Source organism: Ruditapes philippinarum, unplaced genomic scaffold (genome assembly GCF_026571515.1).
Source record: "Ruditapes philippinarum isolate M1 unplaced genomic scaffold, ASM2657151v2 ctg17_1_1_1_1, whole genome shotgun sequence".
Taxonomy (NCBI): domain Eukaryota; kingdom Metazoa; phylum Mollusca; class Bivalvia; order Venerida; family Veneridae; genus Ruditapes; species Ruditapes philippinarum.
The window spans coordinates 160200-178012 of NW_026865484.1; the positions used below are offsets into that span (position 1 = coordinate 160200).

The following is a 17813-nucleotide window of genomic DNA, read 5'->3' on the forward strand; positions in this document are numbered from 1 at the left end:
ATTATCAAATAACCCAGGTAGTGTAAGATAAACTTTGAAAATAAAAGTCACTTGAAGCTTAACTCACCATTTCTTTTTATTAGTCCCCTACCGGTTTAACCGGAGGGGACTTTAGGTTTACCCTCCGTCCGTCTGTCCGTCTGTCTGTCCGTCCGTGTTCACGCTCTGATACTTATGTGGCTATAATTAAGCTTGTATGACATTAATGTGGCTAAAATCTTTTAAGTGGCTAACCCCATAAAAGATTTCTATAGACATCATTTTCTAACTTTAAGTGGCTTGATATCAACATTTTATTCTTCTAGCCACTCAAAAATTGGTATGTAAATTTCCATGCTATGGACGTCCAATATCAGTCCATAGCGTGGTATGTAGCATTAGCCTCCCTTAGATAATTTCGCCGATTTCGGTAATTTCGCGTCTTTCCGGTAATCATCGTGTATTTTTTTGGTGCGCATGCGCAGTAAAAAGCACATTTCTCGCCGAAATGGGAAGGAAACGTAAATTGGTGGACAAAAAGTAAGTTCACATAATGTGATGGATATCTATATTTTGTTTTACAATCACTTAATATTTTTGCTTCCAAAAGTACTTGAAATTGTGTAATGCAGTATAGATAGATACAGTCATAGTGAATTGTCACATATTTTCGCGTGGACGAATTTGCGCGGAAACATGCCTTCCATGTTTGCATTTTTTGTCCCACCATATTTCATATCGGACATCAAGCATGTACATAGATTTGATAACGGATTTCTTATTTGCTACGATAACTGGGGTGTTTTTACGTTAGTAAATCTGATGATGGAAGACTCTCATGATTTTTTTCAGATGTTTTGGGATCGTTGTCGGTAGGTGTTAAAATTATGGACAGCAGTAAAAATTTCATAAATATTTTAGAGACGAGAATATGTTTGAGATTTCAACATAATATTATTGACATGGACCTGCTGTAATTTTTTGATAATCTAGATTTAGAAAATATTTTTTCCAGCATGAATTTAGGTTATAAATTTACAGACATGGGATGTGAAATGTGCAGTTCTGAATCAAAATCATCAAAAAGGTTGGCCATTCATTGATGTTGCTGATAAAAGTATTCAGACAAATAAAAGAACTTTTGATCTCGAAAGGACCAAATATAATTTCAAACAGTCACAAAAAAAAATGAAATAAGTTAGAAAGTTGAGACCATCATCGGGAAAGCATTAAAAAAGCACAGAAAATACGTAGATCCCGCAGTTAGTTTCCCACAAGTTGCATACTTTTCTCAACTTTTTCAATGCCATTTTTCTCGACAATCTTCAATAGTAAACCTGTTATTTTGTTTGACTTTATAATAGATTAATGTTTAAAACTGTTGTGTTTTAAAATTGTTTCAATGACGAAAAATATAGATTTTAACCGTGTTAAAGTAAACTCGTGAAAACCTTCTCCAGGGAAATGGCCGCACACGTCAATTACCGTCAGTATGAAGTAATGGGTAGACCTGGTAAAATATATCTGCATGAAGTAATGCGTAGACACGGCAAAACATGTCTCTATGAAGTAAAAGGTTAATTGAACAGTATTATTTTTTAATGTGAAACAATGACATTTGACAAAAAATTCTTGGAAGGGTACTACAGGAAAAACCTTGAAATTAAATGTTTTCTTTTTTCAGCTCCTCCACAAATTTGGATAAAATACCAAAGGATGTTAGAATTACAGGTGAATCCTTTGTATGGGCAAAAGTAGGTGGTGTCCCCAAAGGTGTGCTGTGGCCAGTCATGATTAAAAAGAGGATATCAGTGTATCATTTTCATGTCTACATCAGAAGTGACAATGCCATGTAAGTTTAGTACAATTAATTTTTGCATTTATGTATAGATTCTACAGAATGTTTGAGAGGATTTTTTTTTTTTTGGTAAACCGTAATATCAAAACATTTCCTTCTGGTTGATCATAGATTAAAGTTAAAAGTGACCTGTGAGCAGTCATGTCCACATAGGTAAAAGTTTTCAGGTATTTTCCAAATTTGCAGGTAGCTCTTTCTACATAAAACTGAAGAAAATAATACTTTATTCAGGATTTTAGATATATAAGTATCTTTACCGAAAAAGACTGTTTGTTTTATAGTCTTTAGAATGATAAACGTTTAACTTAACATTAATATTTGAAGGTGGTATATAGAAAATCTTCAATTTTTCATGCTTTTAGTTAGTCATTTATTATTATATTATATAATTTTTTAACAAAAAGTACGCCAGAAAAAATTTATTTTTACCATTTGTCAACAGATGAGATAATCTTAATTTTTCAGATTGACAGTGGAATGTAAAGATGTAGTTCCTTTTCAGGATAACACTAGTGAAATTAAACAAGCTACCATTGGTACAATTTGTTTCAACAGTTGCTTTTGAAACTTTGTTTTTCTGTTGTTCCCATAGTTTTTGTTTTCTCGTTTTTTTTGACAGCCACACCATTTTATTTTTATTAAAAATACCTTCTCATGTCACCACAGGGCCTTTTGCAGATTTTTTGGGAAAGGGCCCCTGACTTAAATTGGGAAAAAAATTACATTTGAAGAAATTTTTGGAAAATTTGTGAAACAATAAAAAAGTAAAAAACACTACAATCATGACTTTTGTTCATGTGTTTGAAGCCTATCTAAAGCCAAAACTTCGATTTATTTTTCTTGCATCCTTTCTCATCACTTTTTCTTATTTTTTTTGTGAAGTATTTGCTGTTATGTGACTTTTTTAAAATCGTGAAATCCAATGATGTTATTGCAAAATAAGTGCACAGCGAAAAAGTCCCAGTGTGCCTGAACATTACAAAAGGTCACAATTATAGTGCGACACAATATAATATTTCTGCGGGATTTATTGATGAAATAATTGCTTTTATTACAACTTTTTATGGACACCAAGATTTTTTCTTAACAATTGGGGAAAAAGGAGGCTATTCTGTATTGGGAATGGGGCTGATTATTGGCCCCTGGTGATAGGTTGAAAATCCCCTGCACCAGATTGGAAAACTAAATTGCTTGTCTTGTTTACTGGAAAAAATCCTATTGAATACTACAAGGTGTTGGAAGTACAGATGACAGAAAAAGTTTTTGTATAATTTGCTTGCAAATTTCTTTTAATATGATGATAAAAAATAAGTTAGATTCATGCATTTTGAATGACATGTTTACCAATCTGAAATCTTAGTAATTTTTTGTATGAAACCTAAATAAAGGTGCAAAAAGAAAGAGTAAAAAGCTAGGTTGATGGAACGCAGCCCCAGTTAAATGCAGCCATATGGGACCACTCCCTTTGTTGGCATTTGTTCTGTTGTTGTGACAGGAGAAGGGTTTGGGAAAAGTTGGGGAAAGTCAAAATGCTGATCTGATGTTTTAAGTCTTGGCAACAGCTTTTTTTATTTCATTTTGTGATGTCTGTCATTTTGAAACAAAATATCTTGTTCTTATCCAGACATTAGCTTTAAAGTGGATGGATGTATCCCCTGTAAATATTTCTAATATTGATAAAACAACTGAAGTGTATAGTTTAGATATTCTTCTGAAGTATTTTGGTAAAAATAGTGTTAAATTACTTGATTAAGTCATTTATATGAAGTATGGAATATTCTGTTTTAGAACATTTTATTACCTGATACAAATGTATATGGTATCAAATGATTAATCTTGAAGATACGTGTACAAGTAAACTCATTTAGTTCTTTCTAGTTCGGTGTCACATTTGATGCTCAATACTATCAACAATAATATATTGTATTTCATACCTCCCATTATAGACCCATGCCTTCTAAGGGAAAATATTGCCAAATATACCAATATCTGTAGCTCAGCACCTTTACATGTAAGAGCAATAAAATGGTGTGGCCATCAGGACTTTGCTCAAAAGTTTATACAGTACAGACTTCGCTTTTATGATAATAAATTTTCCCAATATCTGTCCATCCCTGCGACTTGCTGTCTCCAAGACTTCACAGTCCTTGTGAGATATTGTCAAGCTGACCGACCAATAAATGTCTTCGAGATTTCCTGCTTGCCTTTCATTTAAATGGAAAAACTGAGCATAAAGCAAGCAGTACTGTATTTACAGTGTGAATGAAATCCCTTGCATGTTTGTAATGGAGCCAATGTAATTATACCTGGATAAGATAAAGTTGATTTGATTGGAAGTAGCTTATTTTTTTAGTTTTTATCAGACATCACTTTAAAATTAATTTTTCAAATGTGTTTAAGACTCACTCACTTCTTTAATTAGTTCAGACTTTTGAATAGTGAAATTGACAGGAAAAAACATTGGATGTATCGGGAAAGAGTATAAAAAGAATATTTCTGTCCAGGTATAACAACATTGGAATCAAATGCCTCATTGGCTGTCCCTCCCCAATCCACCAAGTGGGGCAGGATAATATTTTGACAGGAAGTCTAGTTATGCATGTAATGTTGTTCCAGCTTTTCTTTGGAGAAAGTTCTGTTTATAGTTCAAGATCATAATTCAAGCCAGTGTTTCTTCCAGCTCTGATTTTTTGAGGGTCACTTTTAACCCCTGTATTAAATTTTAGGGGTCATTTGAAATTCTGAAGGGTCATGCTATGGAAATAGAACAAAAATATAAAAAACAACAGATACTGCATGTCATTTTGTTACCGTCAAACTAAAGCCACAAATATTTTTAAGCCATTCTTGGCGAAACTCGCGTTCTGTTTTATATTACGCATTTTTCTTTAGTGTCAGTTTCAGCATAATAAGCTGCATTTTTTAAGTTTAATTTATCTGGTTTAGGATCTTGGTCAATGCTGTTTGATGTATTTTGAAGAAAGTTGTTAATCTCTGCTTTTTTCGGAGCTGAAGTTAATTTCTAGCAGACAGTTAAAAGGTTGCAAAATATGACAACAAAAATTAAACGATTTTGTCTAGGCACTTCATATCTGCAGTATCATACAAATGCGAGCGTTTATAAAGTAGTTGAAACAGGCTAAATGCCAGATTATGGACTCCTTTAATTTCATTTCGATTAAACAATGCGGTAAATATTCCATACATGTTTATACCAAAGACAGTTAGTAATCTGTATATCTCAAGTGGAAATCGGCTAAGGTGAAATTCTTTGGTCAAAAAATATGCACGGCTGTTGTTTCATTGCTAAAAATAGTGCGCCAAAAACGCTCTCTTGAAGAAACACTGTCTAGCCATACAGAGATTTGTTATTAATAACACTAATAATTGGCTTGGTAATTCCAAACTTCATTGTTTTTCAGATAATTATGTGTCTCAATATGCAGTGTATATTGGCCAAATATAAACTCATTGACAGGTCTTAGACACTAATTAAAAACATAGAGTCACACCCTTGTGGACATTATTCTAGCCACTTACCAATGGACATAAAAAAGTAGATAGAATCTTAATATGTGCTAGAATAATGACAAACACTTGTGGACAATTCTTAGTCACTCATCAATGGACACTTAGTCACTCTGCTGTGGACATAATTCTAGCCACTTACCAATGGACATACAGAATAAGATAGAATCTTAATATGAACTAGAATAATTACAAACACTTTACTTATGGACAGTTTTTAGTCACTCATCAATGGACACATAGGCACTCTCTTGTGGACATAATTCGAGCCACTTAACAGCCGGCATTGAGAAGGACTCTTCGATTGCAAACACTTTAATTGTGGACATTTCTTGGTCACTCAGCAATGGACACATAGTCACTCTCCTGTGGACATAATTCTAGCCACTTACCAATGGACATACAGAATTAGGTAGAATCTTAATTTGAACTAGAATAATTACAAACACTTTACTTATAGACAATTCTTAGTCACACATCAATGGACACATAGGCACTCTCTTGTGGACATAATTCGAGCCACTCAACAGCGTGCATAGCGTGGGACTTTTTGATTGCAAACACTTAAATTATGGACATTTCTTAGTCACTCATCAATGGACACATAGTCACTCTCCTGTGGACATAATTTTAGCCACTTACCAATGGACATACAGAATTAGGTAGAATCTTAATATGAACTAGAATAATTACAAACACTTTACTTATGGACAATTCTTAGTCACTCATCAATGGACACATAGGCACTCTCTTGTGGACATAATTTGAGCCACTTAACAGCTTGCATAGCGAGGGACTCTTTGATTGCAAACACTTTAATTATGGACATTTCTTAGTCACTCGATCAATGGACACATAGTCACTCTCCTGTGGACATAATTCTAGCCACTTACCAATGGACATACAGAATTTGGTAGAATCTTGATATGAACTAGAATAATTACAAACACTTAACTTATGGACAGTTCTTAGTCACTCATCAATGGACACATAGGCACTCTCTTATGGACATCATTATAGCCACTTAACACTGGACATATAGAATATGAATTTAATACACTTTACTTCAGCCACTTTATATGGATGGACATTGAATCTTTCTAGGCTCTTATCAATGGACATATAGAAGTAATCTTAATATGAATGATTACAAGTTCTTATGAACAGATCTTAGCCACACATCCATGGACACTGAAGACTGTAAAAATTAATGATCACAAACACTTAACTTCTAAACATTTATTTATTAATCACATTTTTAAAACATTAACATACATTATCTTTGCCACAGGTCAACGGACAATGGAGAAAGCACCATTATAGACAAAATTACAAATTAAGTTGCATTGTATTTAGGAAATGTATGTGTTCTTTTGTATATTTTGTAGAAAAACTGAAGAACAGACCCGCAACTTTAAAGTGTTTCGAAGAAGACTTTGAATGGGCTGCTAGAGAGGTTGAATTTGCATTTAATCGGAGTGATACCAGTGGCACTAGCCCACATTCTGCCAGTCAGTGTGACTCTGGTGGTGGTGACATAAAAGAAAATGTGGAAAACAATGCGTCAGGACCAGTAGAAGAGGCAAACACTCTGACAGAACCCTGCATCAATACTCAACCCACTGCCAGTCAATGTGACTCTAGTGGTGGTGACATAAAAGAAAATGTGGAAAACAATGCGTCAGGACCAGTAGAAGAGGCAAACACTCTGACAGAACCCTGCATCAATACCCAACCAACTGTCAGTCAATGTGACTTTGAGTTTGGTGACATAAAAGAAAGTGTGGACCTTAACATGACAAGCAAATACAGAGGAAAAAATCTTGAGGAGATAGACATATCAGGTACAATTGATTTCGGATGGAAAATAACAAAAAAAAGGCTGAACTTTACATGCAGATGTACTTGTTTCTTTATATGGTTAACCATCAACATGTTCATTTATTGTTCAATAATCAAATAGTTATAGAAATTTTCTTTTCTGCAAACTTTCCTCAGCCCTTGTCGGGTTTAAACTGATTCTTGTTTGATTGGCATATTCTCATGTTTGCTGCAAATATGCCAAATGTTTTACTAGTTTATAAATTGTAAAGCATTACCTGATGTAATCAGAACTAACATTTACTTATTACATGTTACACAAGCATAAACACATGTATTTCACATCTTATCCTGACATTTGCTGAAAATTAAACATAATAAAATAAAACAATATGGTTAACCATTTATATATCGGCAATATTATATGTAGGGAATGTTTTATATACATTTTGCCATCCAGATCACTGGATGATAAGTAATCAGTCACTTGCACAGAAATTTGTGAATAGCGCTTATTCATCTAGGATAGATGGTATTTAGACTGACCACCGAGATAAGACTAAAAATAATTTTTTTTACTTTCAGATTTGATTTTTCCCGACTCTGAGAATGTAGAAGAAGGTAATGAACATGAGCTTGAAGATGTTTTAGATGAAACAGATGTTACCACAAGGTATGTTATAGCATTTTGATAGAAGTAATTTGTATACAAGGCAGGATTCCAAATTATTGGTCTGTGGTCCAAGATCACTTGGGATTTGGTGCAAGGACCACTGCAGCTGGTATATCAGACTATTTGATTGATCTAGTTGATAGTAGATACGTGATTTTTGCAGAAAAATATAGTTCAAACATTGTCAATTAGCATTTCTAACAAATAAAAGGTTGTTTTGTCACATTTAGACATGTACTATTTAGTCCTAACTATCTTTTAATTAGCCGGATTTTTCGAAGAGTAAATCGGCTAATAGATTGACGATTGATGGGCAGGCAGGTGAAACTTTAAGCAGCACGCTACCAGATTTGCATGATTTTTGATGAACATTTAGAAAACGTTTTAAATCATTAGAATATTATCAGAAGTACAAATAAATAAAATAGGCCAGGGTATAGAGCTTTCTTTCCATGGAAACTACCTTTAAATTGTAATATTATGCTAATTTAGGCCTTACTGCGTTAGCCACACTGTAAAATTGTGGTGATATTATTATAGAAGAAAGATTAATTATGACTTCTACAAGTTACGTATTACATGTTTTGTCAAAAGAGATACGTTTGTAATATTTTGAACATATTTTTCTTCAATTTTTTTTTTCAAAATATTTTCACTCATCTGGTGGCGTGCCGCTTTAACATTGGCCATAACTTTTTTGTTTATCACCCGATTTTGTTCATACTTACACATAATGTTGCTTGGGACAAGAGCTTTCTGTTGACATAAAACAGTTTGACCTTGACCTTCAAATGACATTGAAATTGAAAAACCTTAAAAACTTTATCATTGGCCATAACTTTTTTATTTATTGACCGATTCTGTTCATACCATTACATAATGTTGCTTGGGCCAAGAGCTTTCTTTTCACATATAACAATTTGACCTTGACCTTCAAACGACTTTCACCACTAAACCACCTTAAAAACTTTAACATTGGCCATAACTTTTATTTTATGGACAAATTCTGTTCATACTTCCACACAGGGGTCTCATTTGACTCGGGAGTAGGGGTTTTGACTCTTGAAAATTGCAAAAACAAATAAATTGTCAATTTTAGGTGAAGTACTGCATCTTTTGAGGTAAATTTGGCAAACTTAGGGACATCTGCTTGAAATTGACTCATGAATCCAGAACATAGTGAAAGCCCTGCTTGCACATATTGCTGCATTGGTCAAGTGTTTCTGTTGATGTATAATCCTTTGACCTCGATCTTCAAATGACCTTGACCTTTAAAATTTAACATTGGCTATAACTTCTTTATTTATTTACCAATTCTGTTGATACTTGCACATAATGTTGCTAATAATAAGAGCTTAAAGAGTTTTGTCTTAAATGGAAACACAGGCAAATTTTCAGGAAAATAAATAGAAAATTGTAAACCCGAAAGTTTATAATAATGCAATGTGAAAAAGTGACTGCCTCTTCTAAAAAAACTGCTTTGTAATTACAATATTTATCATTTAATATCTGAACACCATAAAATTCAACATCTTACTTTTATAACCAAGTGAAAAATCCGGCTTTAATGTGGTTTCTGCATTGATCTCTTGTTGTATACTATTGTAAGTATTGTGATGTTGTTCCAGTCTGACTCGCTGTTGAACATTTTTTTTTTATGTTTTCTACTTGCATTTCTTTTCAGCAATATTGATGAAGTTGTGTTTCAAATGGCTGAATCGGATTCTGATGCTAGAGAGGATGAAGATGAGGATGAAGAGGTGGTAGAGGAAGTCAAACGTTCAAGGAAACAAAAACGCCAAGTCATAAGACAAAAATGGGATGAAATAGAAATGAAAGAAATTGAACAGTACTTTAGATCTTACCTTGATGCTAAAGTGTGCCCAAGGAAGAAAGCAGTGGAGCTAGCAAAAAAGCAGAGCAAAAACCGTAATGGAAAGATATGGAGAAGGACAAATGATAAAATAGTGAAAAAAATTAGTGCCCTCAATCACAAGAAGTAATGTATGACTGATTAAAGAAGTAAGACATTGTGACTTTTTTGCGTCATAAGTGTCTGACAGGAAACATTTTATTTGGATTTTTCTTTGAATAATATTTCTGGAAGGGTTTGTTTCAAGTATTTTTCTTTAAATTGTTGTACAGACTTTCAGGAAGAAAGAATTTTTCTTTAGTTGTAAAGTACATTTACAGAAAGTATTTGTTGAGAATTTCTTAAGTATAGACATTGTGACTTTTTTGCGTCAAAGGAAACATTTAATTAGGATTTTTCTTTGAATAATGATATTTTCTGGAAGGGTTTGTTTCAAGTATTTTTCTTCTTTTCTTTAGTTGTAACATACATTTACAGAAAGTATTTGTTGAGTATTTCCTCAAGTGGGCACATTCACGTACAGGTGTTTTTATTTTTGTACTTGTAACAAACATTATTGACAATTTTTGGTTTTTCCTTCAATAGTAACATACATTTACAAAGACTTGTTCATTACAAAAAGGTTCTCTTTAGTGAACCTTTCTTTGATTACAGAGATTTTTTCTTTGTCGAGTGTTATTTTTCTTCTGTTTACTAACAAACTCAGACAAACTCTTGGAGTTGAAATTAATTCGACATATTTGAATAGAGGTTCAAAAACTTACATGCTTAAAGGACTTGAGCAATTAGAAATTTATACTGACTGAGGCTACCTGCTTAATGATTGGTTCTTTGTTCCATGTATTTGTTTTTGAGTTAAGCTTCACACTGAAGAAAATTGCATAGGCTTGATGACTTATGAATTGAAAGTTGAAAGTGTTTTGGTTGTTTGTTTTTCTGACCACAGTTCACTGGAGCATAACATACAACATACATAGTATATTGTTTTTGGTGTGCTTCTGTGATCGCCCTCTGTATGTTGAAATTTGTAACAAATTATGTAGGGAAAACTGTAAACAGTCTTTTTGTCTGTAATTGCAAGTCCATATTATTTTATGTTTTGTATATAGCATCATACTTTATCAAAACTTGGGGTCACCAATTTAACATAGACTTACATGTATAAGGAAAATGTTTTGAAATGGCCTTGTTTAAAACGGTAAGCTCTAATGTTTTCATATTTAGCACAAGTATTACCCAAAAATTGTCATATTATTTAAAGAAAACAATAAAAGCAAAAAATATATGATAAGAACACCTCTGTCACACTGATTTTAGCTCAGAAATTACATAGGGAGGAACTTGTACCCGTTGTTTGTTATAGGAGTATGACCTTAAAATTTAGACCATGTACTCTATGCATTCAAGTTTAATGTTAAGTGAGATTTGTCCTAGTGCCTGCTTTTTATTTGTGATGTCATTTAGTTGGTAAGCGATATTTTGCTATTGTAGCCCTCTTTTGCATAGCTGCATGGCGCCAGTTCAGTGGCAGTTGTAGCATTTCTATGGAAATGGTCTCATATATTTTAAGTAAATTGTTCAATATTGGATTTAGATGCAATAATAATTTTTCTTTTTACCATGCAATCTAGTGTCAAAATCTAAGTCATGCATCAGTAAGTCAAGGGCCAAAGACCATTGAACTTGGTTTATCATGACACATGATTAATATTGATTTCGGGTTACTACAGCAAATGTTAAGGTCATAATGACCATTTATATTGTTTTAAAGAAACAACATGGAGAACTTTGCTTTGTAAGGTTTTTAGAAAGGTTTGTCATTTGTAAATGATGCATATTTTGTTGTTACTGAATTAAAATTTATTTAGTGGTTCATAGTGCATACTTTGATTTTGACCAATAAAATAATAAAATGTTCACTTGGTTATTGTTAACTTGCATTACTATTAAGCCTTTGGGATGGTTTATTATCCTTTGTAATGTCTAAAATTTACTTAAAACCACTGCTTTCTCCATTTGAGTTCAAAGCAATTTTGTTGCTATGGAGCTTAATAATGAAGAAATGATAAATGAAAGCTTTCTAGTTGCACAGTATAAACTCAAGATTTACTTGATTGTGACTGAATTACATTCTGATGATATTGTGAAGATCTGCTCATTTAACAAAAATTATCCCACAGCAAAGCTCCAGTTTCTTCAAAACAAATATGTGCCTAAATTTATGAAAGTTGCATCCAGCACTGAACAATATAGAGAATTGTTACTTTGAACTACAGTTCGTACACTCAAAATTTTGCAACTTTTATTTACAAACGATGAGTGTTGTTGACACTAAAAACTTGGATCAGTTGATGATCAAATGGTTAAGCTCATTGACCTGGTAGCCAAGTGGGCACAAGACCCTCTAGCTGAACTGACTTGGTACTTGGCAATGTTGGTGTGCTAGGACTAGGAAAATTTTGTTTATCTTGTATGTTACAGACTTACAAAAGTATGTTGCTTCAAACAAATATTATACCAGCAAAATACATGTATATGCGTTTTTAACCGTTTCATTGTTGTCTATGATAACCATAACACAGGTCAGGGTCTTTCTATTTGAAAGACCCTGCACAGGTATACAGACAAAAATTCAAGTTTTGTTTTCATAATTATGGCAGTTTCTTATCAACAAAAGGAAACAAATAGGACAAAATAGAAAATAAGAATTCTACCAAGTCTCTTTATTATTGGAGACTAACCACATAAAGGACATGAACCACATAGTTTATGGTGAAATAGACTCATAAATTAAAGATTTCAGTAGCCACTTATTTGTCAAAATGTGAGTACAACTTGAAGGAGCCACATATAATTTTAGCCACATAAGTGTTTACAGCCACTCAATTATTTAGCCACCCATTTACCCTCTCGTTGGTACGTCCGTCTGTCTGTCTGTCAGTCTGTCAGTCCGTCAGTCCGTCCGTCCACAAAACTGGATCCCGCGATAACGCAAAAAGTACTGAAAATATTTTTATGAAACTTGATATATGGATAGATGGCAGTATGGAGATTATGCACGTCTTTTTCTTTTCTTCCTATGTTGAAAATTCTGGTTGCTATGGCAACAAATAGACTGAAAATATGGCAAATTTTACACATGAACTGGATCCAGTGATAACACTAAAAGTACTGAAAATATGTTTATGAAACTTGACATATGGGTAAATGGCAGTATGGAAATTATGCACATCCTTTTCTTATCTTCCTATGTTGAAAATTCTGGTTGCTATGGCAACAAATAGACTGAATTTCAAGATTTCTGATTCTAGTTTTTAAGTTTTTTCACTATAAGTTCTTTATTTCTTAAGGTTTTTCTTCAAACTTTAAATATAAGTTTCTTGTCATCAACCACATCATATGTGACAAGGTTTAAACTCTAGCACAAAAATTTATCAGATTACCTCCCTTGAACTTAAAATTTTCATGAAAAAAACATGTTTTTTTTTTAATAACTTCTTTTTTCTGAATGTATCTACTTCAAACTTCATATAATGTTTCTTATTATCACTCAACATTTGTGAGTGTTCAATACTCTAGCAAGACTATTTCCAGAATTATGCCCCTTTTGAACTTAGACTCTTTTTTTGAGAAACTGGTATTTTCACTTCAACTTCTTCATTCCTTATAGGATTTACTTTAAAATCCCACATCGTAATAATATGACAAGGTTGTATAAACATAATTTCCTTACTAAGCATGGAAACTTAACACATTACTGTGATATAGACAAACTTATTTTATTATGTTTTGTGGTTGATATTTTCAAATACAGACTTCATCCTCAAATTCATTATAAATGGCAATACACAGGAGTGTATGACAATTAAAGAACTTTTTGAGGGACCGGTAGGGGACTACTGTATTGCCCGCAATACTATCAAATGCTTGTTGTTATTGATTTAATCAGGAATTCATCACTTTATTGTTGTTAAAGGATGTTAGTTAAACATAAACCTCACAATAAAATCTGATTCCAACATTAGGAAAAAACTACATTTTATAGATATGTTTGTTTACAGCTTGTATTGACAGTGATGTTGCTCAGTATTATTGTGTATATCTACACTGTGATAGCCTTCAATTTCTTCCGCAAGTTTTACGTGAAAGAGGAAGATGGTTCTGTAGACTACAAATGCCATGATATGTTAACTGTAAGTTACTTTGTCACATTTATGCCCCATCTACCTATGTTATTAAGTCATTTTTAACATATTTAGAACTCGATAAGAATGATTGGTATGTTATAAGTATCCGGCACTGTTGATTGGGTTAAACAACTCTATTCAAAACTTTAAATTTATCTACTCAGTATAGGTAGAGGGGTATCTGCTTCTCATACCAGGGATGATAGGTTAGAGGGGTATTGACCATGGTTACTTATATAACATCATAACTTGTTAATATCAGGATGAGGTGCAGCATGTATAGGGGGTACTGCAAACATAACATTCAGTTCAAAATACTTAAATTTTGATTTTTTTCTTTTTTTTGTGTGTATAAACACAACATTCAGTCCTCAATGCTTAGATTTTTTTTTTTCGTGTACACTTCTATGTTTGTGTATATTTACATTGTTCTTTGTACCATTAATATCTATATTCTTCCGCTAAATTTCTATGTTTGGTATATATTTCAGTGTTTTGTGTACCATTTACACACTGGTGTAAGAGCAGGAGGTGGTATAGGTGACGAGATCGAGCCTGCGGATGGCGACGCCTATGAGATTTACAGAATACTCTTTGATATTAGTTTCTTCTTCTTCGTTATAGTTATACTGCTGGCTATCATTCAGGGTATGTCACCTACGGTCTTTTATGATGATACACAATAAAATCATACCAATATCAATCAAAACTATCTGAGGGATAAAATCTCACCAATATCATAATATCTGAAGTATTATTAACCTTTTTGGGCATATGTATAAAAGCATCCATATTGATATTAAATGAAATTTAAATGACAAAGCAGTGAAAAGCACATGACATAAAAAACAAACAATGTGTGTACTAAAAATAGGTATTACTAAAACTGTCAACAGCATGCAAGAGTTGCCCTTAATTTGTTACTATATTATAAGAAATTATGTATAATTGATTATTTCCCTATTCAATAGGATTTCTAATCTTTATTTGTATAAACACTACTTGAGTGAATATTTTTTGTTGAACTATTTAAGGTTTGATCATTGATGCATTTGGTGAGTTGAGAGATCAATTAGAACAGGTGAAAGAGGACATGGAGGTATGGAAATGTTATGTTACACAATATGATTAACTTATATTACCAGGAATATTTCACTATACAAGCATGGTGTACATACATGTAGTTTAATTTCAACAACATCAGAAATTTCTGATAATCTTAAGATTTTGAAGAGTAAGGAATTAGGTGATTTGAAAACATAGTTAATCAAATAAAGGTGAACAACATAATGTATAATAATTTATGATTAGGTATGATATAAAGGTGGGCTCAATTTGTATTTTTAAAAACAAAATGATTTAGAGGAAGATATGTATGTTCAATATTGGTAAGATTTAGTAATCGTTGCTGATATAAGTAACAACCTTTAGATTTTTGTGTTTAGATTGACTTAACTCTTTTTAATATCTGTCATGTTTTTTAAAGAATTACAAACTTATTTGCTATTATTTCAGTCAAAATGTTTCATCTGTTCTTTTTAATATCTTTCATGTTTTTTAAATGAGTATGTGGTTTAAAGAATTACAAACTTATTTTGCTATTTATTTCAGTCAAAATGTTTCATCTGTGGTATAGGCAAAGAATATTTTGATAAAGTGCCGCATGGGTTTGAGACCCATACTACGAATGAGCACAACTTTGCCAACTATATGTAAGTGAAAACATTTTTACTATAATTTCTGTCTCATTTCCTACATTTTAGCCATAAAGGTTTAACATTTTACTTTGCTTCAATAAAACAACTTTTTTCCTCATCAGTTTTTAGATGCTTGTGTCATGTATCTATTAATTAACCTCTGCAAAGTCAGAATGATTTAGAATAAATTTATGAATTTCGTCATTACATTCAATGTTACTAAGAGTCGTAAATTTTTGTACTTTTTTATAGGATAAAAAGATCAAAAACCAACACAGTTTATCAACACTTATTGATTTTTACATGTATGGTACTTTTATTACAAATATTCTGTGTTTTAACAGGTTCTTCCTTATGCATCTAATTAATAAACCGGACACGGAGTACACTGGTCAAGAGACGTACGTCTGGGAACTTTATCAACAAAGATGCTGGGACTTCTTCCCGGTCGGAGACTGCTTCCGTAAACAGTATGAAGATGAAATAGGCGGAGCACAAAAATCCTGAGATTTCCACAAATAATGACTTTACATACAAAATTACTGCTTTATAAAGCAATCGGATTATATTATGAGATTATATTTTACATCAGCAACATTTTGAGTTGTCGGAGTTTGATTGTAGAAATCAAAAGAAGTGGTGATAACTTTTGAACAGAGTGAAAAGGCGAGATATTGTGATATGATGGAAATAGTACGTTTTGAAATAGTGCTACTGTTTAATTGAAAAATGATGACTTTTTTACATTAAGAGATAATTGTAATAAAAATAGTGGGAAAAAACAAGAAGGCTGTGTAATGAAGCTAGTCAACCAGAACAACTGAATTATTACATTTATAAGTAAAGGATGAATGGTGGCTTTTATGAAAAATTTTGAATGAATTTTGCTTATAAAATTGTGAAGATTCTGGTGGGATCAGCCACTTTAATTTGTTGCAAGTTGGTTGACTATGCACAATATTGCCGCGACTTCCTTCAAATAGCAATAGAGAATTAAATCTACCTATATAACAGTGTAACATATTGTTTAAATTATTCAATTTATTATTTTAAAATCTCATCAAAGATACAATCTTGATTCATATTTATATTAATAAAAAAATTGTTGCTTTTTCGAAACGTTTGTACCTCTTTTTTTCTCATGTTTTCCATGCTTTATAAGATTTTTTTCATTATAATATTTGGTCATGTGCAATAGATAATCAGAAATTTCTTTTATAACCTTTCTAGTATTCCGTAGTTGTTTGATAGTGTTTCTGAGAAAATATTTGTTAAAGGTGATTATTTTATTTGTTTTAAACCCTATTTATTATTTACATATTTATCATAGTTGAAAAGTAGCATACTTAACTTATTCCAGTATTACATTATTTGGATGTAGATGTATTTATTATTTTTGTTTGTAGATTTCTTTTTTATTTTTGAACATTTTAAGAACAAAAAAAATCATTTTGTTAGAATTCATTTATGTGTTTTCATCAGTTTTAGAAAATGATTCTGAAGAGATGTAGTCTTGGAAACTGGTGCTACAGTAAGATATATTTATTGAAAAGTTCATGTTTTTTAACCTTAAGGAAATCATGTTGTTGGTTTATTTTGGTTCAAGTACTTTTGAATTTTATTTTTTTGGCTTGCCTCCAGTGCAATATTTACAGACACACCATCTGTTAATTTTTAGGGTAGAGAAATTTGTTGTAGTTTTTACTGTGGATTGTAACTCCATTCTTAACGAAACATTTTACACACCTTGTTATTTCGGAATGTTTTTAGAAGTTAAAAACTTCATGTTTTTAATAAAACCACCATAACATTATTTGTTGATTGTTTAATTTATACTTCCCATTCCCTTTAAAAAAATGAGGGGAAAATTATAATATTATCAGGTCACTGATTTCTGATTTAAAGAAAACCTATGGACCCCCAATAATGGGACTCTTCATGGGGATTTTAGTGGGGCAAAAAAACCCCAGAGTTTTAGAGAATAAAGATGAATTGCCTTAAAGCTGTTATTGAAAATGAGTATTGTCAAACTAAATTGATAAAAACTGCTACCTATAGATGCTGGTAAGTATGAGAAGAGGTCTAAAATTGTAGACATATTTCCTGGGTTTTTAGTAAGTTAAAGACTGTCCTTATGATGGCCGTTGACTACTGGCTTCAGTTTGTTAACCCATTACTTCATATACACGCCTTTTTC

At 32.2% G+C, this 17813-nt stretch overlaps 2 protein-coding genes across 9 annotated transcripts in view; both read left to right on the forward strand.

Annotated features, from left to right (window-relative positions):
• Positions 1 to 17429, forward strand: part of LOC132729300 (ryanodine receptor-like) — a 173573-nt gene extending 156144 nt beyond the window's left edge. For all 8 annotated transcript variants that reach the window (XM_060715028.1, XM_060715026.1, XM_060715030.1 and 5 more), the window contains 5 exons: positions 13794 to 13925; positions 14411 to 14567; positions 14954 to 15018; positions 15531 to 15631; positions 15961 to 17429. In XM_060715028.1, coding sequence (XP_060571011.1) covers positions 13794 to 13925; positions 14411 to 14567; positions 14954 to 15018; positions 15531 to 15631; positions 15961 to 16123 — 618 coding nt within the window. In that variant the 3' untranslated portion in view covers positions 16124 to 17429. The remainder of the gene's footprint in view (positions 1 to 13793; positions 13926 to 14410; positions 14568 to 14953; positions 15019 to 15530; positions 15632 to 15960) is intronic.
• On the forward strand, positions 148 to 11651 carry LOC132729278 (uncharacterized). The gene is made up of 6 exons (XM_060715000.1): positions 148 to 519; positions 1664 to 1831; positions 2303 to 2373; positions 6754 to 7209; positions 7772 to 7859; positions 9544 to 11651. The coding sequence occupies exons 1-6, from the start codon at positions 488 to 490 to the stop codon at positions 9860 to 9862; spliced, it is 1134 nt and encodes a 377-aa protein (XP_060570983.1). The 5' UTR covers positions 148 to 487; the 3' UTR covers positions 9863 to 11651.
• Positions 17430 to 17813: the final 384 nt, after the last annotated feature.

What these genes read in the sequence shown, in the direction of transcription:
- LOC132729278 (XM_060715000.1), top strand. Translation starts at nt 488, where the DNA reads ATGGGAAGGAAACGTAAATTGGTGGACAAAAA. An exon ending in CGTAAATTGGTGGACAAAAA is followed by an intron (nt 520 to 1,663) that starts GTAAGTTCACAT and finishes TTCTTTTTTCAG; the next exon opens with CTCCTCCACAAATTTGGATA. An exon ending in TGAGGAGATAGACATATCAG is followed by an intron (nt 7,210 to 7,771) that starts GTACAATTGATT and finishes TTTTACTTTCAG; the next exon opens with ATTTGATTTTTCCCGACTCT.